The 26,789-nt window shown below is 38.1% G+C and overlaps 1 protein-coding gene across 3 annotated transcripts in view; it reads right to left on the reverse strand.

The window, feature by feature from the left end:
- The window catches only part of heatr5a (HEAT repeat containing 5a), a 149,777-nt gene that overhangs the window by 60,554 nt on the left and 62,434 nt on the right, over positions 1-26,789 (reverse strand). For all 3 annotated transcript variants that reach the window (XM_043698069.1, XM_043698067.1, XM_043698068.1), the window contains 7 exons: positions 26,159-26,258; positions 25,540-25,649; positions 20,692-20,855; positions 16,247-16,422; positions 15,451-15,556; positions 11,897-12,087; positions 590-749 (listed from right to left, as the gene is read on the reverse strand). In XM_043698069.1, coding sequence (XP_043554004.1) covers positions 590-749; positions 11,897-12,087; positions 15,451-15,556; positions 16,247-16,422; positions 20,692-20,855; positions 25,540-25,649; positions 26,159-26,258 — 1,007 coding nt within the window. The remainder of the gene's footprint in view (positions 1-589; positions 750-11,896; positions 12,088-15,450; positions 15,557-16,246; positions 16,423-20,691; positions 20,856-25,539; positions 25,650-26,158; positions 26,259-26,789) is intronic.

Genomic DNA, 26,789 nt, shown 5'->3' on the forward strand with positions numbered 1-26,789 from the left:
GGCGAGAGAGGAGGGAGGGTGGAGGCGAGAGAGGAGGGAGGGTGGAGGCGAGAGAGTGGGGGAGGGGCAGTCGGGCAAGGGAGAGAGGGGCAAAGAGGGGGCTGTGGCAAAGGGGGTGCTCATTCATGGAAAGATCTTTCTCAATCTGACCAGCATTTTTTCATAATCATAGCATTTTCATGCAGAGCAGAAGTGTTGCACCCAGTTCTAAACAAAAAGCAAATAAATATACCGATTATACATGATGCTGATTACTGAAATAGTGCTATAAACTATCATTCAGGAGCACAATTTTTATCTAACAATAACACCCATAACTAAAATTCAATTCACTATTTAGTATCATGGCACCCAAGCAAGTACCTTGAAATCCAACAACAGCATTTCAGAAATGACCATGCACTTACATCATGCAACTTTGAAATGAATGAGATGAAATATTTGCACAAAACTCAGATTAATATACATTATGGTAACAAATCTCTTCATGCAACAAAGCTAAAGGATTTTTTTTCAAAAAACTGGATTTTCATGCTTTCACATTTACAAGCATTTCCTCCTAATCTCACATTCAAAAGATATATATTACCTGAACTTCAGGGGAGGTGTTGTCTTGAGATAAAGTATGAAGAATATTGACACAGGCATTCAAGTGCTGACTTGAAACTATTCCACCCAAATATCTGTGAAGGCAGCCTAAGGCCATAGAGTGACCCGTTCGTGAAATCACATCTCTGGCAGACTTTAACCTGAAGTCATGAAAAAAGAAAGTTTCCAAAAACAGTCAGTTGGTCGTGCTGAATTTGAATACTGCTGAAAAGGATACATGTTGCCCAAAGCAATTTTGTTTTTCACTCATCAGGACAAATGCAAGAATGTCAAGTTTCAAATAAGCACAACCATGTAAGTAACAGAAAGAGGTGCCAATGAGTTGGCAAGTCAACTCGATTGGTTAGGATGTTGCTGTGGAAAAAAGCATAATGGAATCATATGCTTTCCATGCACCTCACAAGTAATACAAAACAGGGTGCAAAGATGAACATATCCTATGAAATGCAGATAGTGGATTGCTACATATGAACATTTGCTACTGCTGGCAAACAAACTGGGCAACAATCTGTGTCTGATTGAATATGTTAAGTTGTTTTTTTGTACAGATTTAGTACATTCAGCAACAATGAAATGACATCGAACAGAAGATGCTGTGCTTTTTCCATTGTCGCTGGTTCAGTATGCTGTGTACTCTGCCCATTCCTACTAAGTGAAAGAACATGCTGTTTGATTTTTATCAGTCAATTGTTGGGTCATGTGGCTTGGAACTGCACTGGCAGAATCGTATCATCATTCGTGCTGCTCATGTAGTTATTTCATTAAAAGGATGCTGCTATCTTATAAATGCTTGAAATGTAGTGCTACAGTGAAGGCAAAAATCAAAAGAAATTGAAGTATAAAAATGTGTTACCTTTTCTATTTTCATGTGTTTATTAGGAGTATGAAAAATCAATTGGCATCGTGGGTTTTCTTTTCATTTGTCAAGACTGTTGCTGGAAAAGCACAGCAGGTCAGGCAACATCCAAGGAGCAGGATAATCCATGTTTCGGGCATAAGCCCTTCATCAAGGCTAATGCCCAAAGCATTGATTCTCCTACTCCTCGGATACTGCCTGACCTGTGTTTTTTCAGCACCACACTTGACTTTGAACTCCAGCATCTGCAGTCCTCACTTCCTCCTTTTCTTTTCATTTGTCAATTATCTCCTTGTTCTTTTACAAACTTAATGAATCCAGTTTCAGAGTTGCTCCATGACACAACAGAAAATTAGGAAAGTGTCTATACACCATACTTTACTCTAGACACGATATTAATGAACTATTCATCTGTGAAAGGTAACTTGCCTGAACTCAAATCACTTTCATCAGACCACCCCATACAGAGAATTCAGCATTGCTTTGAAGCAGACTGGGAGGAGTGTGCAACAAGTCAGCATTTTGTCGTGGAGCAGAATGAGCGAGTGAGTGGAGGACCCTGTGCTTCTGAAATAGAGGAGGAGAGGGGACAGCAGCTTAATCAAGAGAGAGTGTGGAGATAACAGATCCATAAACAGTAAAAGAGAGAACAGAGTCAGACAACACACCTTCATAAAGAGAAAAAAAGGATCTGTGAGGGAAGGATAGCAATGACAAGAGAGAGAAAAACAGGCTGTGGAGAGCCCATTCAACTTGTTTCACCCTGGAAGAGCCAAAATTCAATACCACAGGAAACAAGGTAGGCAATTGGTGGGTGTATCTTCCAATTATTTCAACTATGCAGATGATTCATATCAGGAGACATTATCCCAGCTGAAGAATTTGGTTAAGAAATTCATCTTTACATCTAAATTGAATAGATTAATTGAATAGAACAGAACAGAAATGGCTATGCTAGCGGTGTGTTGCGATTGTACTATGTGAGAGATAGTGGAAACCAGTATGATCCACAGTGATGACATCTGCAGTAAGTATTGGTCGCTCATGGAACATCTGCTGAGAGATGACAAACTGGAGTCTGAGTTGTGGAAACTACATCATATTGGGGAAGGGGAAAGGTATTCAGACACTATTTCAGAAGACAGTCACTCCCTTCAGATTAATTAATTAATTAAATTTGGTTCATAGTCAGGGAACACTGGGTGTAGCTGATAGTGAAGCATTTATTGGGATCCAGAATATAGTTTTGCAGAAACCTCAGCCAGTGCCCTGATTCCCTGGTTCAATATTAGTGGGTTATACACTCTTGTCCCTCTTCTCCCTCCGCCAACCCCTCGCAAAAAAAAAAGGCAGTCTCCAAAAGGCTGTGTTGCTTACCTAGCGCCAAGGTTTGGGACATATTTTCTACGATGGACAAGAACTTGGAATGGGAGGGGATGAATTCAGTAGTTGTGGTCAATGTGTGTACCAATGACATCAGCAGGCTTAGGTAAGAGGTTCTGCTGAGGAATACCTCAGAGCTAAATTAAAAGGCAGAACCACAAAGGTAAAAATCTTGGGATTACTATCTGGAGTTACTTAAAAATTGGCAGAGGTTGACTAAAATTAGAGGAGTAAATGCATGATTCAAAGATTGACGTGGGAGGGATGTGTTCCAATTCATGAGGCACTGGCATCAATATCGGGGAAAGAGAGAGTTGTTCCATTTGAATCATGCTGTGACCATTCAGTCATGGCTGATAAGTTTCTCAACCCCATTCTCCCACTTTCTCCCTGTAACCCCTGATCCCCTTGATATTCAAGGAACACTCATAATGAGTAAACATACTCAATGGCCTGGCCTCCACAGCCTCCTGTGGCATGAACTCCACAGATTCAACAATCTCTGGCTGAAGAAGTTTCTCCTTATCTCTGTCTAAAAGGTCTTGTCTTTACTCGAAGGCTGTGCCCTAGGGTCCTAAATCTCTCCTTCCAATGGAAATATCTTCCCAGCATCCACTCTGTCCAGGCCATTCAGTATTCTGTAGTTTAAGTTAGATCCCTCCTCATCCTTCCAAACTCCGAGTATAGACCCAGAGTCCTCAAACGTTCCTCATATGTTAAGCTTTACACTCCTGGGACCATTCTTGTGAACCTCCTCTGCACACTCCAAGGCCAGTACATCCTTCCTGAGATACGAGGCCCAAAACTGCGCACAATATTCCAAATGTGGCCTGACCAGGGCCTCACAAGTACATCCCTGCTTTTATATTCAACTCCTCTTAAAATAAATGCCATCATTGCATTTGTGTTCCTTACTACTGACTCAACCTTCAAGTTTACCTTGAGAGAAACCTGGACTAGAACTCTCAAGTCTCTTTGCACTTCAGTCTTTTGAATTTTCTCACCATTTAGAAAATAGTCCATGCTTTTATTCTTCTTAGCAAAGTGCATGACCTCACACTTTACCCCGTTTGACTCCATCTACCACTTGTCTGCTCACTCTTCTGACCTGTCCAAATCCTTCTGCAGCCTCTCCACCTCCTCAACCCGACCTACCTTTGCATCGTTTGCGACACCCTCCGTTCCTTCATCTAGATTGTTAATGTATAAAGTGAAAAGTTGCGTTCCCAACATGGAACCTTGCAGAACATCACTTGTCACTGGTTGCCATCCTGAGAAGGACCCTTTTATCCCCACTCTTTGCTTTCTGCCAGACAGCCCAGCTTCTAGCCATGCAAGCATCTTGCCTCTGACACCATGGATCCTTATCTTACGCAGTTGCCTCCTGTGCGGCACCTTATCAGAGGCCTTCTTGAAGTCTAGGTAGGTAACATCCATTGACTCTCCTTGGTCTAACCTGCTTGTTACTTTCTCAAAGCGTTCTAGCAGATTTGTCAGGCATGACCTCCCCTTGATGAAACCATGCTGACTTTGCCCTAGTTTACCATACACTTACAAGTATTCAGAAATCTCATGCTTCACAATGGATTCCAGGATCTTACCCTCGACTGAGATTAGGCTAATCGGTCTGTAATTTTCTGTCTTTGCCTTACTCTCTTTTTAAAGAGGGAAGTCACGTTAAAAATTTTCCAGTCCTGTAGCACCCTCCCTGACTCTAGCGATTCCTGAAAGATCACCACTAGTGCCTCCACTATCTCTTCAGCTATCTTAGAACTCTGGGATGTAGAACTCCATCTGGTCCAGGTGATTGATCACCTTCAGGCTATTCAGTATTTCCAGCACCTTCTACTTGGGGATGGTCACCATACTCAGCTCTGCCCCCTCACTCTTGAAAAGATATACACAGAGGAATACATAAAAAATTAGAACGAGGAAGAATAATGGTAAAAAGTCAAAGCTTAAGATTATTTATCTGTATACAGCAGCATTTGTGACAAGATAGGTAAAGTCATACAGCGTACAGCATGGAAACAGACCCTTCGGTCCAACTCGTACATGCCCATCAAATATCCCAACCCAATCTAGTCCCACCTGCCAGCATCCGGCCGGTATCCCTCCAAACCCGGCCTATTCATGTACCCATCCAAGTGTCTTTTAAATGTTACAATTGTATTAGCCTCCACCACTTCCTCTGGCAGCTCATTCCACGCACACACCACCCTGTGTGAAAACGTTGCCCTTTAGGTCTCTTTTATATCTTTCCCCTCTCACCCTAAACCTATGCCCTCCAGCTCTGGACTCCCCCACCCCAGAGAAAAGACCTTGTCTATTTACCCCATCCATGCCCCTCATGATTTTATAAACCTCTATAAAGGTCACCCCTCAGCCTCCAAAGCTCGAGGGAAAATAGCCTCAGCCTATTCAGCCTCTCCCTATAACTCAAATCCTCCAATCCTGGCAACATTCTTGTAAATCTTTTCTGAATCCTTTCAAGTTTCACAACATCCTTCCAATAGGAAACAGACCAGAATTGCAAGCAATATTCCAAAAGTGGCCTAACCAATCTCTTGTACAGCCGCAATATGACCTCCCAACTCTTGCGCTCAATACTCTGATCAATAAAGGAAAGCACACCAAACATATCTACGTGCAGCTCCACATTCAAGGAGCTATGAACCTGCACTCCAAGATCTCTTTGTTCAGCAACACTCCCCAGGATCTTACCATTAAGTGTATAAGTCCTGCTAAGATTTGCTTTCCCAAAATGCAGCACTTCGCATTTATCTAAATTATCTGCCACTCCTCAGCCTACTGCCTCATCTGATATAAAAGAGACCATTGTAATCAGAGGTAACCTTCTACGCTGTCCACGACACCTCCAATTTTGGTGTCATCTGCAAACTCACTAACGATAACTCTTATGCTCACATCCAAATCATTTATATAAACGACGAAAAGTAGTGGACAAAGCACTGATCCTTGTGGTACTCTACTGGTCACAGGCCTCCAATCTGAAAAACAACCCTCCACCACCACCCCCTGTCTTTTACGTTTGACCAGTTCTGTATCCATGTCACTGCACAAATAGAAAGAACTGAATATCACTTGATAGATATTTCAGAGATGTAGTTACAGGGTGAGCAAGACTGGGAACTTAATATTCAAGTGTCTTCAACATTCCAGAAAAATAGAACAAAAGAAAGGAGGTGGGATAGCACCGCAAAAAAATGATAGTATTATTGTCATGGTTAGTAGTGATATACTTGCAATATGGAATCAGTTTAGGTAAAAATAAGCAATGGCAAGGGGAAAAAAATCAGGAGTGAGAATAATCAATGGGCTTCTGATGAGTTGCCTCACTGTAGGCTCAAGTATAAATTCAGAAATAATGAAGATATACAAGAAGAGCATTTCAATTGTCATAGGTGACTTGAATCTGCAGTGACTAAACAAATCAGAGGCAAGAATGACATGGAAGATGAATTTCTGGTGTTTAGCAGGAATTGCTTTTTAGAGCAATAAGTTGCAGAGCCGACAGGCTATTTTAGATCTAATAATGTGTAATGAGTTAGGCTTAATAAGAGTTCACGTAGTTAAGAAATACCTTGGGAAAAGCAATTACAACACAGAATTTCACATCATTGAAGGGACAGCAACGTCCTCAACTTCAATAAGGACAATCGTAATGGCATAAAGAATGGGTTTTCTAAACAGCTGAGAAAAAAAAAAGACGGTAAGGAGAGTCAGTGGATGAGTAGTGGCAGACATTTAAGCAAATTATGCTCAAAAATGCTGACAGCAAACAAAGATAAAGCAGAACAAGTTCTTATTCTAACTTCGTTTTACTTGCAAATTATTTATAAGAAAGCAATTTTCACTCCATTTGAATAACCGTCAGAATTTCCACAGATGAACACATATTCTGGGGAATCACCAGCAGGACTTCTTCGATAGTAAATTAAGTTTAAATATGCACTTGATCAAAATAAACAGAAACACTGGTGCTCAACCTTAGGACCTGGATCTGTATCCCAAGATACTTATACACATCAGTTTACTTTTAATTCCAAAATATATTATTTTTAAAAAGTAAAAAAAAACTGTGGATTTAAATTCAGTGATTGTCTGGCACAGTTCTGTGTGAAGCTTATGGAATGTCACACATGTAAATTGTCAGGGAAATTTCATACTGGAAGAAACTGAAGGTAAAAGAATGGCTGACTATCTCAGCACTCTCAGAAGAAAGCCACCTTTTGTGGACACATCTGTACTCACCTACAGTGATACACAAGGACAGGCATTAAAAAGCCAGTTTCAATGCTATTGGAGTGGACTAATAAGATGGAATGCTCCAATGTTTACCTGTTATCATTTGATACATTATAATGGTGTGCCAAAAACCTAATGGGAGGAGGGAATAGGTGATGGATATTTTAATTAAGGGTTAATTGGGTGTGATTTTGTATAATTGTATAAATATGGAGAACTAGTTGATGAGGTGACCAGTTCTGAGAGTGCGGTTAACTGAAATAAAGCTTTCACAAAGGGTGGACTTTGTTGCAAACGTTGATATTTAAATATATAACACCTGACTGAATTGGAGCATTAGCTGGTTTCCCAAGTATTGCAGGTAAAGAATCTCAGCCACTCCAAATGTTGCAAACCAGTTAAAAGGGGAAATCAGAAAAAAGGAATTTCCATTAGCCTACAGTCAATGCTGTTGGTATAATCCAATAATGACAATGTTATTTCATTTGTTCTTCAGAAATTCAGAGACTGACCCAAGAAAAGCCTTTTCTTTTAAAAAGAACATTTATATTTTTAGGCTTATCTCTTATTTTTAATCTACATATGTGTATTGCACTGGTAATTATTTTCATGCTTAATAAATAAAGAAGTCTTGTATTGAATCAAGAAAGTGTGATTAAATTGGTTTTTAAGATAAAAGTTTAGATTAGATTAGATTACCTACAGTGAGGAAACAGGCCCTTTGGCCCAACAAGTCCACACAGAACCTGCGAAGAGTAACCCCACTCAGACCCATTTCCCTCTGACTAATGCATCCAATTTAGGATGGCCAATTCACCTGACCTGCACATCTTTGGACTATGGGAGGAAACCCACGCAGACATGGGAGGAATGTGCAAACTCCATACAGACAGTCAGCCAATGCTGGAATTGAACCTGGGACCCTGGTGCTGTGAGGCAGCAGTGCTAACCACTGAGCCACTGCGCCGCCCCAGTTCATTTTTCTCCAGCAAAAAGATAGACTGTGAGAAAGGGAAAGCATATCTTTCAATTTCTTCAACTGACTAAGAAGATGGGTGAATAAAGAAGGGAACACAGTTTATTCCCTTCTCATCTAGAGGCTTCAAGAGTTTGGGGTGTCCTGTCCAAAACCGTAAATAAAATGGAAAAGCTCACCTAGGCTCTGGTCAAAACAAATAAAATTAAGTGCAAGTTGTTAGATCTCCCCTTTCAAAATTAAAACATCTTAACAAGTACATTGGTTCTCATTTGCTTTACACTAAAGGTTTGCATTGTGCGCAAAGAGTTAAGTTGGTCTAGAATTTTGAGACCATCTTAATAAAGCACTATGAAACAAGTTACTGTGCTAGAAAGGTGTTACACAAATGCACCCTATTGTCATTCTTCATAAAGGAATTATTATGCTTCGAAACCGGTAAGTAGATCCAAATGTACAGAGGGGTCATGCTTGTATTCAACCAGGTGAAACCTGTAGCTTATCCTTTTAAGTAAGCTGGCTATCACTTCTTGAATTCAGTAAGCCCTATGTAGTCAGACTTCAGCTAGAAGCTGAATGGTGATCTTCCAAGCCTTCACTGGCTGATCTATTCCCACAATTTCATGAGGACCGATCTGGCATTAAATTAAGAGCCTTCCAAAAAATTCAATGAAAGCTACACAAATGGGTTTCTGCTGAAACCAATGATATTGTTCATGACAATAGAATTCAGCTAGCTGCTTAAAGATTATTCAATTTCATAGGAGACATCCAAATTATAAAGTATATGTAAAAAGAGAAAAGCTACATAACACAAATAAAGGGAAGCTGGTTCAAAATAGATATTAGCTCGGAGGGTCAACAAGGACTTAAAGGAGTTGGAAGAGAGGCAGATATGTTTAGATAGAAATTCCAGAATTACAAGCAAGTATCTATTGTATTTTTCCTATTTGTTGTACAACTATGCCAGCATTCATTGCCCCAAATCTGATTATCTATCCTAAACATTCAATGGCTTTATTCTATGCTCTATTTCCTATACCAACATTCTGGGGTTATTACCGATGAGAAAGCTTAACTCAGCCAGCCATGTAAATACTGTGGGCAAAACAGCTCATCAGAGACTAGAAATTCTGCATGAAGCACATGATATATCGCACAAGTAAATTGTCAGGGAAACTTCAAACAGGAAGAAACCATTCCTGATGAAGGGCTTATGCCTGAAATGTCAATTCTCCTGCTCCTTGGATACTGCCTGACCGGCTGTGTTTATCCAGCACCACACTATTCGACTCTGATCTCCAGCATCTTCGGTCCTCACTTTCTCCCACGAAGAAACTTAAAGTAATAAGAATGGCTGACTATCTCAACCCTCTCCGAGAAAAGCCTTTTTTGGATGCGTCTATTTTAACGACAGGGATACACAAGGACAGGCATTAAAAACCCAGTTTCAGTACCACTTGAGTGGACTGATGGGACTGAATGCTCTCATGTGTACCTATTATCATCTAATATAATTATAAAGGGATATCAAAAACCTAATGGAAGGAGGGAATAGGTGATGGATATTTTATTTAAGGATTAATTGAGTATGAATTTATTGTACAAATAGAGAGAGCTAGTCAATGAGGTGGAAGTTTTGGGAGTGCAGTGCACTAGAAATCCTGTGCCAAATAACTCGACAAAGCCTGTCCAAAATCTATAGGGTACAAGTCAGAAGTGCTCTGAAATACTCTCTTCTTGTCTAGATGAGCGCAATTCCAACATCACTCAAGATTTTCAATACCATGCAGCCACTTGACCGACATCTTATCCCACCCCCTTAAATATTTACTGCCTCCACCACCAACGCAGTGGCAGCAGTTTATACCCTATACAAGTTGTGCCACAACAATGCACGAAGGCTCTTTTGATGGCACCTTCCAAACTCATTATCTTTGCAACCAGGAAGGAGAAAGGAAACAGATAAATTTGAAAATCACTGTCTGAAAATTCCCTTTAAAGCCACACACCATCCAGACTTGTAACTATAAATAACATTTCTCTTACTATTGCTGGACCTAAATCCTGGAATTTCGAACTTAACAGCACTGTGGGTTTAACTACTGCATATAAACTGTTATATCAAGACAACAGCTCACCACTACTTTTTCAACTACAGTGAGGGATGGTCAATAAATGCTGGCCTAGTGCAGCTGCCCACATCCATGAAAGATTATGCTGAAACATATCTGACACAATCATTTAAAGGAATGAACACAAATATCATGCAAATGAAAGTGGAGTGCATGAGAAGTCAGTTAGAGGAACAAAAAAGAAAGGTGGCTAGGGGCTGTTAGGCTGAAGGTTTATTTTTGACAGTGAGGGAGGGTGCATGGTTATTAAGTAATGTAAACACAGTGAATTTTCAAGAGCCGTTCAGACTGGAGGCCTGTGAACATTGGTGTGCCACAAGGATTGGTGCTGGATCCACTGCTTTTTATCATTTATATAAATGATTTGGATATGAACATTGGAGGCATAGTTAGTAAGTTTGCAGATGACACCAAAATTGGAGATGCCGTGAACAGTAAAGAAAGCTACCTCGGATTAAACGCGACCTTGATCGGATGGGCCAATGGGCTGAGGATGGAGTTTAATTTAGATAAATGTGAGGTGCTGAATTTTGGAAAAGCAAATCAGGACACGACTTAAACACTTAATGTAAGGTCCTGAGGAGTGTTGCAGGAAAAAAAAGACCTTGGAGTGCAGGTTCATAGTTTCTTGAAAGTGAAGTCAAAGTTGGATAGGAAGGTGGCGTCCGGTATGCTTTCCTTTATTAGTCAGAGCATTAAGTGTAGGAGCTAGGACGTCATATTGCAGCTGCACAGATCATCGGTTAAGCCACTTTTGGAGTATTGCTTGCAACTCTGGTCGACCTCCTATGGAAAGATATTGCAAAGCTTGCAAGGGTTCAGTAAAGATTTAAGGATGTTGTCAGGGTTGGAGGATTTAAGCTACAGGGAGAGGTTGAATAGGCTCAAGCTGTTTTCCCTAGAGCATCGGAGCTAAGAGGTGGCCTTACAGAGATTTATAAAACCATGAGGGGGTAATAGACAAGGTCTTTTCCCTGGGGTGAGGGAGTCCAGAACTAGAGGGATAGGTTTAGGATGACAGAGGAAAAATTTAAAAGGGGCCCAAGGGGCGCGTATGGAATGAGCTCCCAGAGGAAGTGATGAAGGCTGGTACAATTACAACATTTAAAAAGCATCTGAGCAGGTATATAAATAGGGAGGGTTTGGAGGCATATGGGCCAACTGCTGGCAAAAAGGACTAGATTAGGTTGGGATATCTGGTTGGCATGTATGAGTTGGACAGAATGGTCAATTTCCATGCTGTACATCTCGCTGACTCTCGGAATATTGTATGAGCAGATAATGGGGAAGGAATGCATATGGGTCGCAGAATATTCCCAGCAGCTGACTGTTATGGAAAGTAAACGATAGGAAATCATAGAATAATTGCATACAGAAGAATTAAAAACAAAAATGATACATTTCAGGATTTAAAAAGTGACATTTTACTGCAAAATTCAAAAGTAGGAATCCTTTTTAATTTCTCTCCTTATACAACATGTTTTAGGACAGTTGTAAATTTGTCAGTTTTAGATTATTCAGCACAGATCAACAAAGATCTGTAAGACTCATTAGCATACATCCCAGTACAGTTATCTCACCAACACCCAAACACATTTATTTTGTTTTTAAAAACAGGGGCTTATTTTGCACTACAATCTAAAAGACAATTTTATTTGATTTACTCACTTTTCAAAGCTAGTCTGTGCCAGCTTCGCAGTGAAGGCACTATCTGCTACAACCTGTGCAAGTCTGGCCAGAGTTTCTGCTGCAGCACATCTCAACAGAAGATTTGGACTTTCCAAGGAATTCATCACCAGGGTTAGAGCAGGTCTTCTCACCTCTTCTGGACCTAAACTACCCTTCTTGCAAGCTAACCTCTGGAAAATAAAAAAAACAAAATGCAAAACTTCATTATTACAAATTGATCTTTTTTTTGTTATCTCCAGCAAAATGAGCAGTTTTGAAGATCTGTTATTCCAATATACAAACAGTGCAGCATACACTTTTCACAACAAACAGTATATTTGCGGTAGGAGAAAGTGAGGTCTGCAGATGCTAGAGATCAGAGTCAAGAGTGTGTTGCTGGAAAAGCACAGCAGGTCAGGCAGCATCTAAGGAGCAGGAGAATCCTGAGGAAGGGCTCTGGCCAGAAACGTTGATTCTCCTGCTCCTCGGATGCTGCCTGACCTGCTGTGCTTTTCCAGCAACACACTCTTGACAGTACAAATGCGTTGCTGCATATATAACCACATCAACAAATTCCAAGCAATAAGCTACACCCAGTCATTCATAATCAATGCAACGAAGAACTATGAACACAAATAAAAATATGGCTTTTATATAGTACCTCTTTGGATAGCCCATTACACTTTACAGCCAATGAGAACTTCTAAACTACAGTGACATTTGTAATATCAAAAAAGCAGCACCCAGTTGTAGACAGCAGCATCCAAACAGCAATGGAATAACGTCCAGATAGCTTGCAACTACTGAGAGCTAGAGGGAATAGTAGAATGAGACAAACTGAGGAGAGCTCCTCTGCTCTTTTTTTGAACAGCTCCATGTGTTAAGGATGATATTCAGGAGAATATTCTATGGCAGTATGTGTTCCGTACAACAACAGCACTTTCTAGATCTAGTTCTTGGGAATAAGGTGGCCCTGGAAAGTCAAGTGTCAGTGCAACAATGTGTACAGCAGTGAAAATGGTTCTCAGAAGATTTAGGTGATGGCAGAAAAAGACAATGCAGAGTAAGAATAATTCACTAGAGAAATCGGACTTCAATAGAACAAGAACAGAGCTGGGCTAGACAGACCAGGACAAAGGTTGGTGGGCAAAATCGTAGCTGAACAACAGGCTAAGAGATGGTTCAGAAACAGTAAAGGTATATTACCCTCGAAAGCAAATGTAGGTAAACAAATTCAGAGGTTGTCTGTGTGGAAAGTGAGATAGAAATCAAGATAAAGAAAAAAGGGTGCTAATGAAAGGTGTCAAGTAAAAAATAAAATTGAGAACAAACCTGAACACAAAATGTTCAGAAGGGAAGTGCAAAAGCAAATAAGAGAAGCAAAAAGGGATTAAGAAAGAAGATTGGGATTCCTCAAAAGAATTTTTAAAGTACAAGTAGGCCTGATTAGGGATCAAAACTGAGATTTACACATGAAGGCAAGAGGGGTTGGGGGATATGGCTGAGATATTCCATAAACATTTTACAGACAGATGATACCCAGGCCATGATGACAGAGAAGAAATCTCAGTCACTAGAAGAATTCAAAAGTAATGAAGAGGTAACACTGGATAGGTTTTAAGGACTTAAAGGAGTTGTGACGGGGGCACCCAGGACCAGATGAGATACATCAAGGACACTGAAAGAATTGCAACTGGAAACTCACAGAGGTACTGGCCATAACCACTCAATTGTTTCTGGACATAAGTGGTACCAAAGGACTGAAGAATTGCAAGCGTTTTGTCCTTATTCAAAACGGATGCAAAGATAAGCCCATCAATTACAGACCAGTAAGTTTATCCTTAGTATTGGGAAACTTCTGGAAACAAGAACGTAGGATAGAATTAGTAGTCACATGTACAAATGTGGGTTAATGAGGGGTAATTAGAATGGGTTTCATTTCGGGAAAATCGTGTTTAACTGGAGTTCTTCAAAGAGGTAACAGAGAAGATAGCTGAGGGTCATGCTGTTGATGTTATAATGCCAACTGACCTTAATACTGGCCAAGTTTGATTACAAAGTGAAACCTGGCTGACTGGACAGCTAAGCTTTATTTCTGAATTTTAATTTCTGTGGTGGTCAGTCATTGAACATCTTCAAAAAGACTGCCAATGTACATTGAATATAAATATATCTAAGTTTATTAAACAGAAAAGGAATTTAAAATAAGTTACATTATATAACAACTTTGAAACGGTATTCTTACAAATGTTAGAAATAAAGATTTGACTTTGTTACTCTCAGCATTACAGATTCTCAATCATCAATGGAAGGTGGCCCATTTTTATTGTTCCAAGTTCCCTGTTCAATGGGTACACCTGTAACTGGTTTCTTTCCAGCAAACCTCTCTCTTCACTTGATGCTATCTTCTTTAGTTAATGTCTCCTCATGCAATATAACATGTGAATGCAATTCACTTTTCCTTAACATGCGTTCTTTAATTTCTTGCATTCAATGGCCTTGCAGTCTGACACCTTAAAGCATTGTTAAGGAGCTTTCCTCTTGCCAACTTCAATGCCAGCCAAGACTTATTTTCATCTGCCTTGACTGCTCTGGAGACTATTGAGCTGCTCTGCTGATGTCACAAGAATTTTTCTCTCTGAATGGAAAACACTTGACCACTCCCTAACTTTTGAAAGATTCTATCTTTCCAGAGCAATATTTCCCTGTCTCTATCTCCCTGTTTCCCAGGTCACCATATAGGAAACAGCCCAATTTCTTTCATCACTTCTATGCTTTATTTTCTAAAGCACCACCCTATTCACCTCAGTTTCCTTCTTAAAAAGCCTAATTTAAATGTATGTAAACAAATTGAGGCCACCCAGTACTACACACACAACTCAAAACATGAAACTAAAACCAGTTCCCATTTTTAAGAGGTCACATTTTAAATGTCACCACTAGGCAACACCACAACCGTACATCTTTGAAGTGAGAGAAGGAAATAGTGCTGCCTCTAAACTGGATCACAGTGGCTGCAGTGAACCTCCCACTCAAACTAGCTCAGCACCAGTCTTGGATCTGCTCCAGCTGGGATCCCAGCCTTCCCAACCCCTGGCAATCAGTGTAGACATTGATGATGATGTGCACAGAACCCAAAGTATTTTCATACAACAAACATTAAGAAACAGTAAAAAAAAAAGGACACTGCTTTCAAGGCTATAAAGGTAGAGATCTGACTGTACCTGTGCATAATTCATTAAAGCAGGACAATGAGAGAGAGCAGTTAAAGCAAAGAGCATCGTAGGATTTACTCCTAATTTTGACTAATTATGGCTTAATGAAAAATCTTCAAAAAACTACAAAATTAATCTTCATAATCATGGTCAATTTTCAGTGAATATTCAATTGAGACTGTCAACTAAATTTAGTACAAGGCTCTGCATGGTCACAAAATGAAATAATCATTCCATCAGCATTAGCTCAATTCAAATCCAACTTCTGTCATTTCAAATTCGTGAGAAGCTTCAAGTTCCCTTTATCATTTAAAAGTATTATAAAAATAATGTGCTTACCTTCAATCCATAGCAGAATGCAGCAAAAACATTTAGCTGTACAGTTTGCTGCTTTGATCCTTTAGTTTGTTTTATGGATTCTGTAAATTGATCCAATATCTGCGCTCTAGGGAAGTGATATGATGAATATTTAATGAAAATTTCCAACTGTTGCCTATGGACTTTGATAATTATATTGGAAGGTTATATTGAAACCAAAATCTAAACAATAATCCCAATATATGTTCTTGAAATATTGAGAGTTTGAGTATGGGTATGATATTAATATTCCTCACTGGTGCAAGTAGATATAAGTTTCTATTTAAAAACTAATCTTTTTGAAGGAAGTCTGAAAAAGCACACTGAAAATTAAGAGAGCTAAAAACAAATCATAGAATAGATAAAATTAAGGTTTTGTTGTAAATTAAGTCAAAGCAAGACAAATTAACAAACTGGATTTTGAAGTTTTTCAAAAACCAGTGTATAAATATTAATTAGATTGTTTCAACACCTGATTTTCTATTCACAACAATTCTGTTTTGTATTTGCAAAATACATGGAATCCAGTACATGGCATAAAAGCTATAATCAATCTGTAGCATGCAGTATTGTCTACATGGAATCACCTACAAAGCTAAAAAAAAGACAAAATAATCATTTGCACAATAATGTTCAGGGAAGTATATCATATTACCAAAGGAAGGGATAATTTTGCAATTAAAATGATCTTAACTGTTACTGTACAAATTCATAGAATAATATTTGAACTTAACAAATGTAAATTTAAGACCAAGGCATAAGTTCTAAAAATCAATACCTGTGTTTAACATCCAAACAAGGGAATATCACTCCAAAAAGCTCAACTGCTGCTCGGATCATAGATAGTACTGGAGGAAGAGGTGTAGGTACAAGTTCCCCATCTGCTAATCTCTGATAGATGGTAAAGGGATCATGTTCAAGGCTTCCACCTCCCAATATACCACCTAATTTTAACTGTTCAAGGGAAATAGAGAATATTAAACATCTACAAAAACAGTATGTATAACTAAATATACGTGAATTTAACTGAATTTACATTTAGTTTGGTAAAGACTTTTGTTTGAAAAAGTTAATTGATACCCAGCATAAAGAGAACAAGCTTCATCCAAGATTTTCCATATCAGGTCTACTAATTAGGATTAATTCTCAAGTGGGATCAAGGTAGAGTGCTTCGCATAGTCCAATTTCAGGAGAAAAGTTACTCCTTTCAATTGCTTTAGAGTTCAGGAATCAACCAAGAAGGAAGAGGAAGAGATTGTGAAGGTTGATGCAGCTTTCAGAGGATGTGCTGCCCAGTACTGCACTCAGTACTCCATGAGTGGTCTAACCAAGCCTTTGCACGGTTGAAGTACGATTTTTGCCCTGTATTCCTATCCTCTAATATGAAAGCCAAGATTTCATTTGTCTTACTAATTGCTTTCTGTACCCATTCACAACATTTTAATCATCTTCATACCTGCATTCCCTTGCACTCCCCTACTCTCATCATTAAATCTCTCCCCTAACTCTACGGTTAGGTCCAAAGTAGATGACCAGACCAACACCCTATAAACATTACAATGAGGGAACAGTTCCTGAATCAAGGCTACTTTATAAAATCAAATTTGGGGCATTTGCACTTCTCTGAAACCAGAGAACAGAATCTTCCGACCCAGGGATTTGTCACTTTTTTAAAAAAATTCTTGAATGCTGTTATCTTGATAGTGTTAATTTTGAATCTCAGATTCGATAATAGTTTATTCAGCTATCTGGCATGCACCATAGTAAGCATTGATACAGTGTAATTATCATAATTGTTATGAGATAAATAATTCTGGAATGTTACAAATCTGGCTCAGGTACAAGGACATCTCATTGCAGAAGACAAAAGAGACTTGAGCTTTTATCTGAAAAATGAAGTAGTCAGAGCAGCGGAGAGGTGAAGACCACAAGATAGGCAGTCAGAGCAGAGTTAAATTCATTGAATTGGTAGTTATTCCACAAAAGGTGCTAACTGTTTGCTAAGTCTCTGCTAAGCTGTTAAGGTTTTTTTCTTAAATTTAAATATAATCTACAGTAGGCAGTCAGAGCAGAGTTAAATTCATTGAATTGGTAGTTATTCCACAAGAGAAAGGTGCTAACTGTTTGCTAAGTCTCTGCTAAGCTGTTAAGGGTTTTTTTCTTAAATTTAAATATAATCTACAGTTTGATGTCAAAGTTAACAAAATACATAAAAGGCAACATTAGGAGGTGAAAAATATAACTAAATATTTAAAAGTTAGCATTTCAGGTGACATCAAAGCCACTATATACTAACATGATCCAGCACAAAAATGTCTACAATAGATGTTTGAAATTTGAGCAGCTTAGAGTTTGAGTTGGAGTGTGATGACAGACATGGGGAGGAAGAGTGTTACATGGAAGAGTTGTACAAGGCAGCAATCACTCCGCTTAGGGTCTTTCAATTTGGTCACTGGTCAGGGACAGGTTGGTGCATCTGTACGCGAGTCAAGTAAAAGGATTTAGAGTGCAGGAGTGTCAGTTCTGCAATTGTCCAAAAGGTACATGGTCCTCTCAGCCTGTTTGGATTAGTAGAAGGGCTGCAGGGTGTATGTACAAACTGACCATGACACTGTAGTAGGTCAGTTAAGTGGGAAGAGCAACAAAGAATGTAATAATACTGGGTGACAGCATAGCAAGGCGGACTAGAGCAGAGTGTGAAAGTCCAGCTGGCTGTAGCCTGCCCAATGCCCAGAGTTTGCTGAGGGCTGCAAAGGAACATGCAGTTCGAGGGTCCAGTGATTGTGGCTCATGTCGAAACTACAACAGGTAGAACTGGAAAGAGGCTCTGCATACAGCATATGAACAGCTCAGCAATAATTTGGAAACCACAGCCTCAAAATTATATTCCTTGGATTATTACTTCAACCGTGTGAAATTAGGGATGAATAGATGGCACAAAGACTGGTGCGGGTAAAGTGTGTTCTGGTTCATGGGAAACGGTACCAGTACTGAGGAAAGTGTAACATTGAGAAATTTGACACTTAAACTGTGCGAAGACCAATGTTCTTCCAAACTTCATGACGAGGGCAATAGGAAAGGTTTTAACCTAAACAACAGAAGTTAAATGGATCAAAAGTTGCAAGGTATAGTATACCTAAGAGGAAAAAGTAACATGGCAAATGGGGTTCAGAAATTGCAGGGAGAGAGGAAAAAAAATCCTAGGAGTAAATCAGCAATCAAAACTAGATGCTACGGATTAACAAAAGGGACAAATCTTAAGGCTCCATATCTTAAAAAAAAAAGTTTTCATAGCATAATAAAGGAATTGATTACAAACTTTGAAGAAAATCAGTACAATCTCATGGCAATTCGGAGACACATCTTCAGAATGACAAGGATTAGGTCCTGAATATTAAGAGATTTATGACATTAAGAAAAATAGGAAGCTAGGTAAACATGGAGGGGAATTACTGATCAACCAAGAACAGCATTTGTGCCATATTTCGAGGGGACTTTGGTTCAGAAAATCAGAATGCATAATTGGTTTGTGCTGAACTAAGCTACAGTAAAGCAAGGAACTCATTAGTCGGAGTGGTTCACAGAGTACGTAACAATAACTACAAGATGGTACAATTATACAAGAAAAAAAATTGGGTGCTTGTGAAAAATCATGAGTGGCCTTAATCAACATAAACTAGAAAAGGTGGATTGGCAAGAATAGCCTGGATGAGGAATTCATAGAATGCTTTTGAGATAATTTCTTAGAGTAGAATGTTTTGGAATTGACCAGACAACAGGTTATATTGAGCTTGGTATTGTGTAATATGACAGGATGCACTAATCACCTCAGACTTAAAGGAACCCCTCAGTAGTAGTGATCACAATATGAATGAATTTTACATCCAATTCAAACGAGAAAATTGGATGTCTTTTAAAGCAAAATAAGGGGAATCATGAGCATAAAACCTGAGCTAGCTGAAGTAAACTGACATTTTAGACAAGGAGATCGATCAATAGAGATAAAGTAGAAGCTATTTAAGGGGACATTTCTAAACACTCAATTAGTATATTGCCACTAAAAATAAAAAAATCCTATCCTTTGTTAGGGAAAGCATCATACTTAAGAAAAAAACATATAATTACACAAAGATGAAATAGGTAGTCGACTGGTCAAAATATAAAGAACTGCAGAGAATGACAAAAGGTTAACCTGGAGGAAGAAATGAGAAGGTTATGAGAAGAATGTAAAAATCAATACTAAGAGTTGATATAAATATTTATAAAAGCAAAGGGCAAGTAAAATGAGTGTCAGTCCTCAAGAGAGTGAGAACAGGGAGTTAATAGTAAATTACATGGAAATGGTGGTTGAAATGAACAAATATTGTGCTTCTGTCTTCATTACTGAGAATCCAAAACACATTTCAATAATAACTATCAGTCAAAAGATGGAATGGAAGGTAGAACTTCGTGAAAATACAAGAAAATAATGGTACTTAGCAAACTGATTGAGTTGCAGGTTGCCAGACGTTTACAAAAATGCATCTTTATTTGAATGATAGAATGTGACAAATGAACTCCCACAGTGGTCTGTGCTGGGTCTTAACTTTTTACAATTTAATGACTTAGATGAGGGGAGTGAAGGCATGGCAGCAACATTCGCAGATGATGGGAAATTATCTTCTGAAGAACACAAAGTTGCAGATGGACAGGTTGAGTGAATGAGCAAAAATCAGACAGTTGCTCATATTCTAATAGTGGATACAAGAGAAACATCTTTACCAAGAAAGTGTTTGAAAAATAGAATATTGAATCACAAAATGAGTTGATGAAGCAAAGCATATGATATGGTGAATAAAGACGAAAAGTACAGCCACATAGCCAAACAATAATTGTTTCTATGCTGTAGAATTATTAAATTATTTGTTATCTCACCTCACCTGTTTGAGCCTAACCAGGGGATCTTATTCTTGACAATAGTTTGGCTGTGAGGGCATAGAGTCGTAAAGGGGTGTTTTTGCTCAACTGCTCTAACTGATTGTTTAGCTTAAGATTGAAGCAAATTCACTACTTTCTTACTACTCAATACCTTTGGCCTCTTTCTATTTTTAATATTAAACTGATAGGAAAACCTCAATCTTTAAGGCAACTCTCCTGTGGTAAAATTATTACAAGGTTCTCAAACATGGAAGTGAGATATTTTTCAAAGCATTGCCCATCAAGTGTCACTTTCATTTACTATACCTGCTCCTCGATAAATCGATGATCAGTTTCTTGCAACCAGGTTCCAAGTAGCAGAGCATCATCCTGATGACAAAGGGATGGAAGCAAGAACGTAGCAGCAAACATTTGATTATCAGCCAGAGTCAATTCCGCAATCAACTCTTTCAGAACAGAATTAAAAATCCCTTTGATGAAAAACATAAATTTTCAAGAAGTTATTCAACAGACATTTCTTTGTTATACAAATTATAGCATGATTATTAGACCACATTAATCTACCATGTCTATAAAATCATCAAATGACAATATGGGGTATTTTTTGATTTTGTTAGAATCAGGCTTCTATTCACAATGAAGTAGACGATTGCACAAATATAATTTTAAATTATCCAATATTTATAAACTATGTAAATGACAGTGTGAAGTTTTCTTAGAATATTTGCAATATTAGATAATTTGTATGATGCTAAATTAATTAAATATGAAACAACTTGGATAAGTTTTGCACTTCTCATGATTTCAGAATGTTCGAAATGCTTTAAACTTAGTGAAGTACTTCTCAATTCTAAATCACTGTTGCAATGTCAGCATGCAAAAAGATAATAATGAGATCAAGAAGGATGATTTCAAGAGAATCGAAATTATTTTTCTGACGTTAATACACTTGGTTTACATTTGGACATAGGTTTCCAAACATGGCAAGTGCAAGGCTGAATAAGAGCTGTTAATAGTTATGAGAAAGTGGGAGGCAAGAAGATGTACCCAGATTCCAGAGTGTTCAGAGACTCAAAATAACCTGTAAAACTGGTGGGATTTTAGCTTTGTTGGCAATGATGCTTACTTTGCGATTTGTTTATGTATGTGACATTATTATTATAGTTAAGGATATATAAAGTAGGGTGCAAGAAGAAATGCAACAGTGGCTGTGAATGAATTTGTTTTGCTGTGATGCAAGTTGGTGGAACATTTTTGGTCCAAGTGAATGAAAAGATTAAATGGGGTGGGGAAATTTTGTGCTGACTTGAACAATTACACAAAATTAATTGACTTTTGATCAGGAAGAAACACAGTCACTTAAGATGTTGAAGGTTTGAGAGTGTGCGGTGTCATTTTTTACTGCTTGTCCAAAACTACCAATAATGTTTTATTAGAAAAAAACTGCATAAGTTGTGTCTGTGAGAGTGGCAGCGACTACAAAAATGTTCTCTGTGCCAGTTTACTCAATTACTAGTACATGTTGCACATAAATACAAATGGATCAAAGAGCAACAGAATGCATCTAGAACAAGAATTCAATAATATGTGAAAAGATACTTTATGCTTGGTCTAATTTCCTGCCAATGCAGTTTAGTTCAGAGTTGATAAAATGCAATATTTTATCAATATTTTTGACAAAATGCACAAAAAAATCAAAGGTAACTCAAAATTTAAATGTTAGCTTAGAGTTGTTATAACTACTGAAAAAATGATTACATTGCAAGGCAGTTAATTGCAGACTTCTTCATTAAAATGCAGAACTAATTAAATATGAACAAAATAGTGAATATGCAATATATGTGCAAATCTACCTTCAGGTCAGGATTAAATTCCAGGTGGCTGGGTGCATTACCTGCTTAGAATTGGAACATGAATAGGCCATTCAGTCCTTCCAGCCTGCTCTGTCTTCAACTGAATCATGGCTGATTATCTAACTCAGTAAAAGAAAAATGACCCTATCGTCAAATGCCTTGATGTCGTTAGCATCTACAAATCTATTGATCCCTACCTTGAAGTTATGTGATGACCAAGCTTCCACAGTCCTCTGGGTTACAGAATTCCAAACAGTCAACACGATCCAAGTGAAGAAATGCCTCCTTATTTCACTCCCAAATGGGTTGTCCCTTATTCTGAGACTGCGTTCAGTAACTAGAGATCCCACCCCAGCCGATGGAAATGTTCATTCTGCATTTATCTTGTCTACCTTTTATAAATTTTCTAAGATCCAGTTAAAATACCTCTCATTCTTGTAAATTCCAGAGAAAACATAGACAGAACAGTCATCTGAGGAATTACTCTTGTAAGCTTCCACTGCACTTGCTCAAGGAAACTCCACACTATACTCTACGTGCAGTCTCACTAACTGAATCAACAAATCTTTATTCCTGTGCTCGAATCTTTTTGCAAAAAAGGCCATACCATTTATCTTCACAATTAGCGGTAATACTTGTGTGCTAGCTTTCAGTGACTTATGAATAATAAGACCTAGATCCTTTGTGAAGTGTTGCTATCCAAATCTCTCAACCATTTAAGAAATGCTCTGCACTTCAGTTCCTCATTGCAAAATGGACAACTTCACACTTATCCACATCACGTTCCATGTTTTTGCCCACTCACTCAGCCTGACCAAATCGCCTTGAGCTTCTTAGCATTACCATCATAAACACACTCCCACCTAGTGTCATATTATTCATAAACTTGAAAAAAATATAATTGGTCCCATGTCAATTCATGCTCAATGTCTTCAAGGCAGAGATGGATAAACTCTTGATCTCGCAAGGAATTAAGGGCTATGGGGAGAGTGCAGGTAAGCAGAGTTGAAATGCCCATCAGCCATGATTAAATGGCAGAGTGGACTCGATGGGCCAAAAGGCCTTACTTCCACTCCTATGCCTTATGGTCTTTATTTATCATTATATGTATTTATATATATATGATGTCGAAGTGCAGGTGTTGGACTAGGGCAGACCAAGTCAAAAATCACAAGACACCGGGTTATAGCCCAAACTATCGGATTCTGCTTCTACTGTCTTTTGCAGATGACAGTTCCAAAAACGTACAATCTACTGGGAGAAAGGAACTGTCCTTAAATGGGTAATCACTTATTTCAATGAGCTGGCCAGTGAAATAACAAAAAATACCTCAGAAATCACATAATTCTTTACTGGGCCACAAAATTATTTCAGTAAAATATGTTCTGTTGCCTACTGGTTACGTTAAAAACTTCTGGGTTTCACAAGAAGTACTGGAACAAATCTGATTCAGTAATGAATAAGAGAAAGACATTGAGTTTGACTTCTGTTCTTTTAGCGTAACCACTTATCACTGATATGTACAGGAATTAACAAGTATAATAAAACAAAATACGTTGAATTATATTAGGAGCTATAGGAGCAAAGAAATAAAGCTTGATCAGTTTTACTAAAGAATTAACAACTAGTGAAAATATAGTCAAAGCAGTTTGAAGAAGGATTTGCGCACAGTGGAATCAGCATTGCTCGGACACCAAATGATGAATAAAGGGAGGGGTGATGCATACAGCAGAATGTAGTGAAACAGCACTTACACATAATACAGTCTCAATACATTTTACAGGAGAATTATGGAAAGAGATTTGAATCAAGCCATGTTAATGAGAAACTAGGCCAAAAACTTGGTCAAAGAAGCAAGCTTGAAGGAGTGCCTTAAAGTAGAAGGCAAGGGGAAGAGATTTAGGAGGAATTTCAGAACATATATTATAGGACCTTGAAGCCTGATGAAGGGTTTATGCCCAAAATGTAGATTTTCCTGCTTCTTGGATGCTGCCTGACCGGCTGTTTTTTTTTTTAAGCACCACACTCTCGACAAAGTTTGATATCAGAGCATTCTTGGAAATTGACTCAATTTCAGATAATGTGCGGACAGGCAACATTTATATGAAGGGAAGAAAAAGAGGGGCTGAAGGTTGATCTTCCAGGGACAGCAGAAGTAATGGTACAAGAGCATGAAAGGAAGTACTGCATATGCATTGCAGATGATTGTCTGCATCCAACGTAGTGGATGAAGACTAAATCAGACAAATGCAATTCAGGTGGTGGTGGTCATGAATTGCTGGGAGCAAAATTTCATGATCAACAATGTCAAAAGCAGTACACAGGTTGGGTAGGGCAAAAAGCATTACAGATTCTCTATGTTACCTCTTACACCTACACAGAAATTGTTCCTGGACTATGGTGGGAGAGGCAATCTGCTCAAATGGATTAATTCAAACAAGAACATCATAGAAAGATGGACTCAAATTTAAGACATGGCAATGATCCAGAACTTATGAAAAATAAGGGAAGTTGAAGTAGGACAAATAGTTCCCAAAGGTAAAAAAGGTCAAAGTTTGCTTTATTTTGAGAGGAGTGATTATATCATTTTAATTAATGTGTGCATTGATAGGGGGAGACCAATAATTTCTATCAACAGGAAACCAGTGTGGTCAACAAATTGGAGAAAGAGTGTTCAGAAAGCAAGAGCTCAGAGAGCACGAGGAAAAATAGGAAAAAACCCAGAGAAAGATATATCAAAATGATTTTCTGGTCTGATTTTTTTTCCCCAGAGAGAATTATGTTTCCTTTGATCTACAAAAAATCCAGAAAAAAAGGCTTCATTTTAGAAAATTAATTGAAGAAGGTGCGGGAGGGGATAGTGGCAAAAGGTTTGGGGGATAAGCAGTGGGAATGACTTCTTGGTTTACAAATTCACATTTCCTGATTTATTATGTTTACAGTCCTTTGGTATTATTACAGTTTTCCTCCTGGCTATTTAGTTTGCAATGTTACATGAATTTTACAAATCTTCACTTGTAATTAGTTCACTAAACAGTTATTTTGCTGTTTATTGGGTTATGGATTTGTTGTCAATTATATTCAATTAGTTATATTCATTGCTTTTGTATCATATCCAAGGATTGTCTGCATTCCCCAATTCTGATGAAGTCACTACTTTTCCTTCAAAGTACCAGGAAAATAGAATTCCACTGGAGGAGGGAAACAGAGATTTGATCCAACAACAAGACCACCTTAACTGACAATGGTGTGTGTGAATCAGATAATTCAGACTGAAATTATTAACTTCTACCAGACTCACCTTCATAATCTTTGGTCGGCAGCAGAGCCAAAACCTCATACAACCTTTGTCTAAACACCACTGAAACACTCTTCAAAGGAGTTCCATATGATTTGTTAAGCGCAGGTAGTCTGTAATTATTTATTAAATATTTATCACTTATCACCTCATGGCATCAAGCCAACTATTGCAGAAACAAAATCAAGACATGAAATTGTTTTGTTATATATTCTTATAAGTTCATTTATAAGCATTTTTATCACCAAAAAACAACCCAGTCTTCAATGTCCATTAAAAGAAAAAAAAAGCCAAAACACAAAAAAAATCCAACTGTCCAGCTAATAGCAGATCCAACCAATGCAATGGATTTGGGATAACATCAAGGGAAATGTTAACTCTAATTATGCCAATGTCAAGAAACATTGTTAATTCAAACATTATGAATAATATGCATAACAAACACAATGCGAACAGTAAACCACTTTTTTTCTGTGGAAGGCATTTTCCTGCTGAAATTCCAAAACAAAAATAACATATCAACGATGCAGTTACAACATCCTCATGCAATTCTTATAACAAAAAGAATGCACAATACCGAAAAATACAGACATCTCAAATAATTTGCTGTTGCATAACTTACTTTGTTGATAAAGCTACCGCGAAGGTAAGGAGTGGAAGGAGTCTCTCAGTTACATCATCAGTCAATAAATCTTTGCAATACAACATAAAGCACTTCATTGCTGAAATAAAATAAATACAAAACTAAATTATCAGTCTAAGAATATTTGTTTCAAAACTCTACTCAAAAATGCTGAGTGAAGTTGCAACTGTAAAAATAATTACAAAACAAGCGAAGAAAAACAAAGTGCTATCCACGCACAGAACTGTATCAAGATTCTTTTTGGCTACTGAGAGAATGGGAATTTACAACTTCTCGTTTCGTTTCAGTAGAACATATTCCAAAATAAAACATATGAGGCACATTAGCCCAATTGCCTTGGCCTTGTAAGAAACCAGAACCTCAAATGATAGTCAGTTTCTTTTTTTACTCAGGTAAACAATCCCAACAATATTATCCTTTCAGCCAGAAGGGATAATTTGCCATTATAACTATTTCAGCTTTTTGTTTTCCCAAAGAGGGAAACAAAGTTCTACGTGGACACAAGTTAAATAACGACAATGAGTGAAAAGAAAATAATATATTCGTTCAGATATAATCTGGACATAAGTTTACTTGTTGAGCTGGAAGGTTTGTTTTCAGACGTCTCATC

Source organism: Chiloscyllium plagiosum, chromosome 10 (assembly GCF_004010195.1).
Source record: "Chiloscyllium plagiosum isolate BGI_BamShark_2017 chromosome 10, ASM401019v2, whole genome shotgun sequence".
NCBI classification, from domain to species: Eukaryota; Metazoa; Chordata; class Chondrichthyes; order Orectolobiformes; family Hemiscylliidae; genus Chiloscyllium; species Chiloscyllium plagiosum.